This window comes from Mus caroli, chromosome 15 (genome assembly GCF_900094665.2).
Source record: "Mus caroli chromosome 15, CAROLI_EIJ_v1.1, whole genome shotgun sequence".
NCBI classification, from domain to species: Eukaryota; Metazoa; Chordata; class Mammalia; order Rodentia; family Muridae; genus Mus; species Mus caroli.
The window spans coordinates 54,675,269-54,687,351 of record NC_034584.1 but is presented as its reverse complement, the minus strand read 5'-3'; the positions used below and the strand labels follow the sequence as shown (position 1 = coordinate 54,687,351).

General features: G+C 42.7%; 1 protein-coding gene across 1 annotated transcript in view; it reads right to left on the bottom strand.

Annotated features, from left to right (window-relative positions):
• Positions 1 to 1,929, bottom strand: part of LOC110310052 (alpha-1B-glycoprotein-like) — a 3,605-nt gene extending 1,676 nt beyond the window's left edge. The window contains 4 exon segments of the mRNA XM_021182770.1: positions 426 to 719; positions 899 to 1,201; positions 1,759 to 1,839; positions 1,842 to 1,929. Of these exon segments, the coding sequence (XP_021038429.1) occupies positions 426 to 719; positions 899 to 1,201; positions 1,759 to 1,839; positions 1,842 to 1,929 (766 nt within the window).
• Positions 1,930 to 12,083: the final 10,154 nt, after the last annotated feature.

Here is a 12,083-nt window from a genome sequence, read left to right as displayed (position 1 = left end):
CTCTCTCTCTCTCTCTTTCTCTCTCCCTTCCTCCCTCCCTCCCTCCCTCCATCCCTCCATCCCTCTCTCCCTCTCTCTCTTCTGCTTCTAAAGGCCAGGCAGTACCACCATACTTAATACCGTGCTTCAACCTCCTAGCCTTGGCAAACCCCGTGTAGGCAGCAAGTCCACATTACTCTTGCTAGGATCCACAAGGAGTGTTTTCCACTAAGGTCTGTGCCTGACTTGCTTGAGGTGATCCAATTCTTTGCAGGTCTCAAGTTTATTGTGTTAATTGTCCTATTTGAAGCTTCGGAAACTGAGACTGACTGTATAATTTGTTCAGGTTTGGAGATTTCTCCTTTGGGGTCCCCATCTTGCTCGCTTCTGACACCACCTATGCCTTTCTAGACTACCCTGGTCTGCAGCCCTGCTATGAGGCTTACCGTCGCTCCACAATAGCTCTACGGGCTCACTGTCTTCCGACCAAGCTGTCATGTTGCTTAGACGGTAGCGGCAGGTGAAGGGGCTCTGGTCACCCATGTCTGACAATTTCAGATAGAAGTTGACTTGCTCTGGGCTGGTGCTGACCATAAGGACCTTCATCTCACGCTTTCCCTGCCTCAGCTGAAATTCAACGTCATTCAGAAAAGTGGAACAGAGAAGGGTCATACGGGCCATGTGGGGTGGCTCCTCTGTGGAACTTTCTGAGGAAGTCAGCAGGGGTGGAGGTGGTTTGGCTGCAAAGCAGAGAAGATCCCTGAGTGAGGAGTCCAGGAGACCCTGCTTTGTAGGGTACCACTACCCTCTGTCTGGCCCCTAACCTCCAGTGACAGCTCAAGAGCAACTGACTCATCTTTAGACAGTATACATCAAGTCTTATGCAGAGCTTTTCATTTTGGGGGGGTCCAACACTCACCAAACTTCTTGATGGTCACAATCCTACTGGGCTTAGAGGAGGTACATTCTCCCTGAGTTTGATAGCTGCAGCTGTAGTTGCCCGGCTGATAGACTCGAAACATGACTTGTTCCCGGTATCTTGCCTGAGTTACATCCCCCAAAACAGTGGTAGTTTCAGCTACCTCTAGGAAGTCATCATCTCCTTCCCGCCTCAGCAGGAAGGTTACTCCATTCACTCTCCCCTGGCACAGCACGGATGTGATCAGGCCAGGTAAGATCCAGGGCACAGGATAGGGCAAACTCCAGGGCCTGGGCAAGGAATCTGTGTGGATGGGGGAAGAGCAGGATCAGATCGGTGAGTGCTTCAGTCTCATCCTGAAGAAGATGAGAGTGTAGACTCCAGATTCAGAAAGTATAAGAAAGGCAAAGGTAGGGGTGGTGATAAGAGCAAGAGGAAGGGTACCAGCTGTCTCCATCACTCTATAGATTTATCCATAAGCAACTGGGGACAGCATAAAGGCCCCCAATTGACAGATGTGCAAACTGAGGCTAAGAGATACAGGGATGGAGACTTTGCTATCTTCTTCCCTCCATGGCCTCCTAACCCCATAAGGGTCCTGTTTTCCCGTCCCTGTCACTTCCATAAGATTGCTCATCTCTAGCTAGGCAGTGATGGTGCACATCTTTATTCCCAGCATTTTGGAGGCAGAGGCAGGCAGATTTCTGAGTTCGAGGCCAGCCTGGTCTACAGAGTGAGTTCCAGGACAGAGAAACCCTGTCTCGACAAACCAAAAAAAAAAAAAAAAAAAAGATTGCTCATCTCTCTCCATCTACTAGAGTAGCCCAAGACTGATTGGTAGTGGTAGAGGCCCCTATTGCCAATTGTAACTGCTCCCAGTGAGAAATGGTATGACACAGAAGGTATAGCAACATGGGCAAGCTCCTGGAACATCCCATTATGAGTATCTGGAAGTCTTTGGTAGCCTCATGGACCTTACAAGTCAGTGTCAGACCTGCCAAGGGTTTTAGCAGGACTAAATGTCTGCCCATGGGATAGGTTTACTGGCAGTATCTGGAATGTAAAGGAGCCAGGGTTAGCTTGCTGCTGTTACGAAAGGAGATCCCCATAACTTAGGCTCACTGTTTTTTATGGCATCCTTGAATGTACAGGTGGCTGCATCCGTTGCTGGGCCCAGAGTGAAACCTGTAGAGACAGAGTGTGTGAGTCTTCATTCATACCATGCCTGCCCCAGAGATTCTAGAACCCAGGATACCTCACCCCAGAGCAGCAGTACAGTAGCCAGCAGAGACATGGCAGGTCTTCAGTTCAGCAGGAGTGTCTGTAGGGAGCATCTGCGGTGGCAAATTAATCTGAGGCCCTGACCTTGTACTTTGTTTGCCCTTCCTGGAAGGTAGGGGCAGAGAGGCAGCTGCTTGGCATGGGAACAGCGGGNATTCAGCAATAATGCTAATCAATAATAATGCGTAATTATCAAGACAAACTGATAATAACAGTAAAATCCTCTTATCCTGTCCTGACAAGAGCCAGGTGTGAACACATGTCAGAACTGTCACTGACCCATGGGGACACTCTCACCCAAAGAATGAATCCTCCTTTATCACTTTGNAAGGTTCCAGAGAGGCTGGCTGTTCTTGCTGCTCTGTAGACTTCCCGAGGAGGCAGAGTGGAGTAAACACCTGGGAGGGGGCTCCTGCAAGGCCTAATACTTGTCAGTGGACCCTTATGGCTCTCCAGCAAAGCCTCTTCCATAAGGAACTGACAGTGTGTCTCCTAGATGGCCATGCCTTCCTATTTCCATGTGTCCTCAACCGAGAGGACAGTGACAAGAAGGTGGCCATTGCCACTCTAAGACACTGAAACCTGCATGGGCACCGGATGAGGACTTAATTTGGCACTCCCTTCTCCTTCCAGAAATCTCTTATTTAGTCAAGTATCCTTCTTCCAAGTGACACTGTCTAGGTCAGACTTGGCACTGTCTTGACTCACCCATTGAGATGGAGTTTCCTAAGCTGGTTCAAACCTGATGTCTCAAACCAGTGCTGAAGCTCCTGCATTTTGAGATATTTTTTGTGGTTATTTTTGTCCTTTTTTATTATTTTAAAGTTATTCATTTCTTCCTCTCTGGTTTTTAATGTCTCTCCTCTGATTCTTCTGTTCATTCTCTAGAGTTATCACGTTTGAAACCTACCATACTTATGTTAAATCTATGTCCTTATCTCATGAGGACCACCGCATTTCCTAGATTTTCCCATAGGAGAACAACAAAAAGAAATTGAAATGAAAGACAACAGTGAGCTTTTTCTGCAGTGTCCATCTCTCTTCCCATTTTACAGAGAGAAAGTGAGCCAGACCTATAATCTGATAACCATATATAACATACATTTTCTATCACAGTATATCATTTTTTCTTGTGAGTCTCATTTTTTTTTTCAGAGTTCTACAAGTCTCAAATATGAAATCCAGAGGTGGGTGTGGTTCTGGTTTGTCTTTGCCTTTTCTGAGTTTCTGAGGGATATTGGGAATCCTTAGCAGTGCTCAGCTTGTGTGTGCATTCCTTTGTTGTCTGAGCATGTTTTTAGTATCTCTTTTTTTTTTCCTCTGTGACTACATTTCTCTCTTCCTACGAGCACCCCAGTACCTGGCTGAGGGTCCACTTGAATCTATTACTTAAAGGCATCTGTAGAGACACTACTGCTTTCTAAGGAAGTCTATGAGGACTAGAAGTAGAACATCTGGAGATCATAGGTCAAAGCACAACTGGTGTGTAGGGTGATGACGAAGCTGGGGCTGGTCAGAAGACATGAATGGACCTGATGCTAAGGGTCTTCTTGGTCACAGATGCTAGAACAGTTTCTCGAATTCCTTAGTGTGCACCTTGGGGCGTCTTTTCTCTGCATGTGAGAAATTTCAGCAAGGAATGACACCTGGGTTGGGGCTTGCCAGGGAGTAGGACACTTGATACAAAGCATAACCGCTGGGGAATCCTCCAATTTACTTCAAAAGCTCTATTTTTCAGCACTCAAAAGGCAGACACAGAAGGATCTTTGAGAGTTGGGAGCCAGCAAAAAAAAAAAAAAAAAATTCTGACCAGTCAGCAAGAACTTTATAGTGAGATTCTGTCTCAGTTTGGGGTGCAAGAAGAATAATTTTTGACCTTGATCCAGCTCTGAAATTTGGATCTGACTCACCTCCACACCTTCCGTTTGTCAAGCAACATTTTCTTTTAAGTTCTCTTTTTTTCTCATCAAAGATGGTGTCTATATAGCAATAATTTCCTGAGTCTAAGATATATTCCTCTAGTTCTGTCAGGGAACAGTAACAATAGCCACTAACACAATATTAATATGTAAAGCAGAGAAGTCTTGCTTGGACCACCTATCCTCCAAAGCTTTTATGCATAGTCATTCACTTAAGCCTGCCAAAGCCCCTGTCTTAGTTTTACTGAAGACACATGACCAAGGCAACTCTTACAAAAACAACATTTAGTTGGGGTTGGCTTACAAGTTCAGAGATTCAGTCCAGTATTAAGGTCGGAGCATGGCAACATCCTGGCAGGCATGGTGCAGGCAGAGCTGAGAGTTCTGTGTCTTCATTTGAAGGCTGCTATGAGGAGAATGACTTCAGGCAGCTAGGCTGAGTGTCTTAAAACCCATGCCCGCAGTAACACACCTATTCCAAAAAAGGCCACACCTCCAAATAGTGACACTCCCTGGGCCAAGACTATTCAAACCATGACAGCCCCCTTGGAAGAAATACTATTAACCTTTCCAATATTCAGTAAAATGAACCAGTATGACAGGGACCCCAATGTGGTTCTGCTGGACCCAAAGTCAGTATAACCATTTAAGTATCAGTCCATACATGTCTTGCTTCTAGTAGAAGTCCTGTGGGGACAGAATAACAGTGGATTGGCAAGAGAAACTGTGGTGATCCCAAATATTCAGTTTATTATCTACAGCATGAGCTCTATGTCAGCAGAAGACACAGTTGTCTACAGTAGCTAGAATCTTACTCCCCATGTTCCCTCAAGACCTTCCCCAAATGGGAAACTTTCTAGGTCACAGTATATGTGACTGTCCTCATTCTCACATCATGACCCGACTTATCTGGGTGTGTTCTGGGTTGAGTCCATCCTTGGCACAAGACGAATGCATTGTTCCCTCATGCTCTCCAGTTTCTTTCTTCCTGCTTTGTAAGTTTGACCTTCAAACATTTTTCAGAATTTTTTCACAACTCAGTCTTTTTTTTTTCTGTCACTTAAACCACATACTTAGGTTCTTAATCATAAATGAAACATAATCCCCTTTTGAGTCACACTTTTCAACACCAAGAAAGTGATCATTCTTGCAGGCATGTATTCTGGGAGAGTCCCTGCCTTGGCAAGGCACCTCTCATCCCCTTGGACTATTTGAGAAATGAGTTGGTGACTTCATCTGTAAAGCAAAGCAAAGAGGGAAGTTTAGAGATAACAGCCACTTCCAACTTCCTTGGTGGTTAAGAGGCCTTTTCATGTTTTCTATTTCTAATGCCTCCTGCCTTATCACCCTTTCTTTACCACCTACACACATGAGCTCAAATCCTTGTTATGTATACAGGAGCGAGTTCTGATACCCTGCCTCAAACTTCAGATGCCCTTTTAAAGGTCAGTGCATGCCAGTTCTCTAGCTCACAGCACTCCCTTCCCACCATCTCTTAATTTCCACCTTTGTTTCCATTTTCTGAAGTACACCATTATGAGGATGTTCATAAGGCAGATTTAATAAATATCAAGGCTGCCACACACCCAGGCATCCTGTTGAGTAAGTACGGCATAAACTATTACTCTCCCTAAAGTTCCTTCTCCATCTCCAAGCACAGGGAATTTTATAGCCTTATTATACTTACTTATGATACCCAGCCTAATTCTACTTACCAAGAACTGTTTTGTTTTTTCTTTTCCTATAGACATTTTCTTCTATTTTTTTTCTCTAGTCCCAGAGACACACATAGAAGATTCCGTCCCCTTCTCGGGAAAACAGAAGAGAATTTATTTACAAAACACACTAACGTAGTTTGTGAAAAGCATTTGTTTTTAATTTCTCCTCTTAGATCATGGTTTAAAGTGTGCCTTTCAGGTTTAACCCAAGGCTCTTCCTAAATTTATTAGTCACTTCTATATCCTAACTGTAGATTTATCAGCACTGGGAATCAATCATAGGGACGGGAGCACGCTAGGAATATCTTCTGCTACTGAGACATATCCCCTGCCCAGGCCAGCCTGGAATTTGCTCTCTTTCTGCTTCACCCTCCCAAGGAGCTGGGATCCAGATTGTACCATAAGATCTGGCTATACTTACTTTTAGAAAGGCAGACACCTAGGGAAAAACACTTAAGTCCCCCTCCCATAGGTCTCTTTACTTCAACACCTGCTGATAGAAGCAGAAAGTGGTAGGGGAAAAATGCAGTATTTTCTATTGTCAAGAGCAAACCCTAGAGGCTGAAGGGATCCCTATTATTGTCCAACTTCAGACAAAGCCTAAGAGGTATGATTGCAGTGAGTTACAAGGTGCTGGCCCTCTGAGGGTACATTTCCTTCCTGTTTCTCGACATTAGAGCAATGCTGAGCCAGGTGACTCTCCCGGTACTTAGGCTCTGTCCAAACACTTACCAAACATGGATAACAGATAAGAAGGGAGCACAAATGTCCTGCCAGAAAAATTCAGAATAGATTGCACACATAACTTTGGCAACTGTTTGGAACATCTGCCACTAAGGTGAGTGACACTTGCAACCCACCCCCAACAGCTGTTGGCAGCAACCTTTCTGTGAAGCTTGTTGGGTAATTTTTGCTTCCTTTGTATTGCTCTGCTCACTCCACCTGCAGTAGATTCTCCTTTTTAAAAAAAAAAAGCTGGCAGAGTATGGCTCATCTGTCACCATCCTCCAAACTCAGCAGTTTTAAGATCAACAGCAAGAGCTTACTGAGAATGAGGCCTTGAGAGACCATCTCAGGCTAACTCACCTTAACATAGGTCACGAAGGGAGTCAGGTGACATCCACTCTTCCTAAAACTTACTTTCTTTGTTCATTAAAGCGATCGATCCATGAACGTGGCTTAAAGAGTCAGATAAACCCAAGGCTTTCTGTTTCAAACAAATCAAAAGGTTGGTTTCTACACCCTTTCATTTATAAGTTCCCAGAAACAGCCATTAAAAACATAGTAGCCATTTTCTTTTAATGTATCCTCTCCATATCGCTAAACATTATTTATTTATTTTTATTTATTTTACTTTATTTTTTTGAGACAGAGTTTCTCTATGTAGTCCCAGCTATCCTGGAACTCACTCTGTAGACCAGGATGGCCTTGAACTCAGAAATCTGCCTGCCTCCACCTCCCAAGTGCTGGGATTAAAGGCATGTGCCACCACTGCCTGGCCCAGCATTATTTTTTTAAGTTACATATTTTATTTTTTCCCATCAATGATAGGAACTGACGCGTGAGTTCAGTTTCCTGGTAAAGCTGTCACCACAGATGAGTAAAAAACACACTGTTTTTCCTTGTTTCTGCTTTCCTATTTAGCTAATTACAGTGAACGTTTTAGAGTTTAATTAATCAAAGCATGCAAATTTATACTTACATATTTATATATTCAAATGGCCAGATGTAACTATATACAGTCACGTGTCCCTTCATGGGGATGCCTTCTGAGAAAGGCATCATTAGATAGCTGCACGGTGCAGACATCCAGAAGGCCCGCTGGATGGTATAGCCCACACCACACCCAGGTTGCATGGATGAACGTCTGGCTCCTAGGCTACAAACCAATGCAGCGCAGTCCCGTGCTGAATGTTTTCGGCAACTCTAACCTGACATCAATGACATTTATGCATGACAACAGACCTAAACACAAGAAAGGGGCAGTAGTAAGAATGAATTATGGGAATTTTTCCAGGTCCATTGGAACTGTTTTAGACTACTGTCCTGTGTGTGGGATGTTATTGATTTAACCATCAATATAGCTCATTGATAATTATACACACAATTAAGGACATCTTTGTTCTACATTTACCCCACCCCACACCTGCACAGATTCTTTTTACCTTTGCTGAAGTTAAAAAGGGCCTTTCCATGTTTGTTTTCTTTGCTGTGTGTCTTAGTAGGCAAGTCTCAGTCTGCCTTTTCCTTTCACTTTATCTGAGACATGAAAGGGTCTTTCAACTTTATTTTAGTGAAGAAGACTGTCTCTGTTTCTGAGCCATGGGACACAGGTATTATGGGGACACAAGCATCAGGGTCCCCTTTACCATCCTTCTACCTTTTTTTTTTATAATGAAAATCTTGTACAAACTCAAATTGTGTGTGTCTGTGTGTGTGAGAGTATGAGTGTGTGTGTATGTGTGTGTGTGAGTATGTGTGTGTGTGTGTCTGTATGTGTGTATATGTGTGTGTGAGAGTATGAGTGTGTGTGTGTGTGTGTGTGTGTGTGTATACAGGTAAGAGGACAACATTGGGTCTTCTTCCTTGCCTTTGACTTCGTTTGAAAAAAATTCTATTGTTGCCTTTCACTATGACTAGCAAGATGGTTGGCCCGTGAGGTGCCAGGGAGTGGCCTTTCTCCACATCCCATCTCCTTTTAGGAACACTGGGATTACAGAAGAATGCTACCATGCCAGTTCTGATACGTGTTCTGGGTATAAGAGTTCAAGTCCTGCTTGGGGGATAAGTACTTTATGTTCTGAGCCATCTGCCCAGCCTTTATGCTTTGTTACTACATTTCCTTCTTTCAGAACTCTCATCTTAAGTTGGTTACAGAGGAAGTAGAAAACATAAGATTTGACATTGTTGATATGATGTAAGCCTAAAAGCATATCTGTTGTCCTTTGGTGTGGCCTGAATGCTTCTTTTACCCTCCACATTTGCTTGTTAAGTCCTAACCCCCAGTGGGGAGTGTTAGGAGCCAGGACCCCTAGGGAGTCTCTGATCAAGGGATCCTTGCCCTTCCTACTACCAGAGGACATGACTAGAAGTTTCTATGTATGAACCAGAAAGTGGGGCCTACACTAGACGTTGACTTTTCTGGACCTTGGAGCTTGGTCTTTAGCCTCTAGTGTGGACTACACAGAGACAAGCTACTGGCATTTATGAATCGTCCTGTGTATGGAGCTCTGTGATACCACAAGCAAAATAAAGGCTATGCATGTACCCTGACTTAGTCTTATGTACTGCATAGAATATTAGGAATCACCTGCTGCTCTCAGCAGTACGCAAGGCATGATTTTAGTTAGACTCTCTTTCTAAGGTAGTATGCATGAAGCCTTTTGATTCTGGACCCTCTGCAGAGAAATTGCTCTTATGTTTTTCCAGGAAACTTGTGCTAATTTATTTATTTATTTATTTATTTATTTATTTATTTATTTATTTTTATTTGGGTGCTTTGAGTGTTAAAAAACATGTTAGTAATTTATTAGCTATTACACACACATACACACACAGACGTCTTCCATTCTGCAAACGGTTAATATTAAAAAAGTATTTATCATTATTTTTCTGTGAATGGGTATTTTGTCCACATATATGTCTGGACACCTTGCATATGTATTACCCATGGAAACCAGGGAACTGGAGTTAGGGACAGTTGTGAGCCACCATATCAGTGCTGGGAAGTAAACTTGGCTTCTATGAAAGAACAAATGGTGTTCTTAACCAGTGAGGCATCGCTCCAGTCCCAAATTTTCAAATTTCCATTTTATATTTTTCTTTTATTTTTTTCTACTTTCTCATTCTAGAATTGATGATGCCACTGGTATTTTGGAACTCAAAAACTCAGGCTCAAAAATTATTTTCTTATTTATTTTCCTATTTTGTTTTGTTTGGATTATTTTGTATTTGTTTTTACAGTTTTTGCCCACATACCAGAAAGTTATCTTAATTGCACCTTAAAAACCTTTAAATATTCTTATAGTCACTCTTACTGGTTACATCTAGATTTTATTGGTTCTAGAATATGTTGTTGCTTCCTGCTTGGTTGGTGGGTACTGTATCTTATCTTGATAGAAATATTTCACATAGCTTTATCATTTTGTATCTAACTGCTTAAGTTAAAGGCTTCTCTACGTTGTTGATCTATACCTGGATGTCTCATATTTAATGGAGTGGGTCCCAGACTCATATTAAGAGGGTCACCCTAAGAAGCTGACTAGAAGCTTGAGTGTGTACATTAGACTCCTCGGCTGTGGATTTCATGGTAGGATGCTCTGTCTGCTTTTATCTATAGGAAACTCCTATTGTATTTAAGTTGTCATTGGGCGGGACTTTTGTGGTTTCTCTGGAAGCAAACACCAAATCAAAACTAGGCATAAGACATTTTTTAGAGACCAATACTTTGATGGAAAGGAGTCAGTGATTGGCACAGTCACACAGAAACCATCATGCAAGCTACTCTAGCAGAATATAAAGGCAGTATTATTTATCAGTGCCCAGTGCCCTCTTTTGGGCTGGAACCCAACTTGGACAGTGACTAGCCAATGATAAATGTGTGACATCTCAGAGAGAGTGTGACTTTGGGCAACTAGACTTTCCATAGCTGAGCCAGACAATTAAAGGACCGGAGGCACAGCTATACAAATGCAAAGCCAGGTGTTCCATGAAGGGATATCCAGGGGGTGACTCTCTGTACTGTGGAGCCAGCCAGGCTCCAAGTGACTCTTTCACTCCTGCTTTCTGAGGATATAACATCGTTCTGAGATCTAGACAGGAAGGAGACAATCTCAAAACAGTTACCAGGCATTCCCATTGTATAATTGTTCATGGGATGGGTGCCTCATATTTATCTGTATCTCCTATTACACAGGGGGGGAAATACCCACAAAACTTTAATTGGCCCCCTTGGAAGGATGAACCATCCTGGTGTAACTCATTCCTGGACAAAGGTAGAGTTTAAGGGAATGAGCCTCCTGTTTACTTGTTTTGTTTTGTTTTGTTTTGTTTTCTCCTGTTTTGTTAGTCTGTGAGTTTTCCCATTCTAGAAGGACCACTAATATCTGCAGTTTGGGGACACATACAGCACCAATCAGCTTGCCTGCCCAGCTCCTCCGAAGCTCAGCATCCTTTAGTTACCCCTCCCTATCAGTCATCCATCTACTTTGTAGTTTCTAACATATTGCTACATTTATGTCCTCTCAGTCTCTTGGTCCTTGAATGTATATATACTTAAAACATGCCCTTTCTTCTCTTTTTACTGTTCAGGTCACTGAACAGATATAGAAGTATATATTGACACCTTTAACTTGACTTTGTGTTTAAAGAGACATGGCCAGTAAAATTTTCCCCCCTAGTAACTTCAACAATTCATCGACACAAATTAGAGAAGCTGAAGAGAATTTTGAAAATAGCCAAGGGTTTATAGAGTGGCCCTTTGAGCTGATCTGTGAGACCTTTATTCATCTGGGCCTCATCTGATTGTCAATTGGGAAGCAGAGAAGCAGCTTATAGGGCATCAAATAGGTCAGTTGTTTGGTTGTAGTCAATAGTTACTAAATTTAATTCTCTCTTCCTTTGAAGCCTTAGATGAGTGTGCCTTACAATTAAAACACAAGCTCAAGTAAAACACTTGAAATTAGGTAGTAGGCATGCGTGCTTATTTTCTCTCATTGTGGCTCAAATAGCCTTTTCATCTTTATGTATTGGAGGATCAGGTCAGATTTCCAAAGGATTCTGAACCCGAAGGTGGCTGGAATCTCTGGCTCGCTCCCATCTTTGGTTGATTGACAACACTTTGCTCTTCTGGAATTTCATTCTTTTGTTTGGTTTTTTGTCTTGATTTGATTTTCAGGTTCACAGTCATAGCCCATTTGCCTTATCCCCCTCAGTTTTGTTCGAGGATCAGGCTTGTAAGAGAAACCATGCATATAAACCCTGGGAACATTCCTTCTGGAATCAACAGTGACAGCAAGAAATGAAAACTTAATCACAGTTGGGCGACCTGCTGTGCACGGCTTGTTTGTGAGTCCACATGCAAGACTGAGAGTGTGACATTCCTTGGGCTATTCAGAATTAGCTTTCCTGGGAAGTCGTGCCATAAGCCTGCTTGACTTTCTGGTCTCATTTTCATGCACTATTACTCTTCTTTTTAAATTATCTTTAATCTTTTTTTTTTTTAAGTCCAGTAGTTATCCCCATTCCAGTCTGCCCTCCTCCCACAGT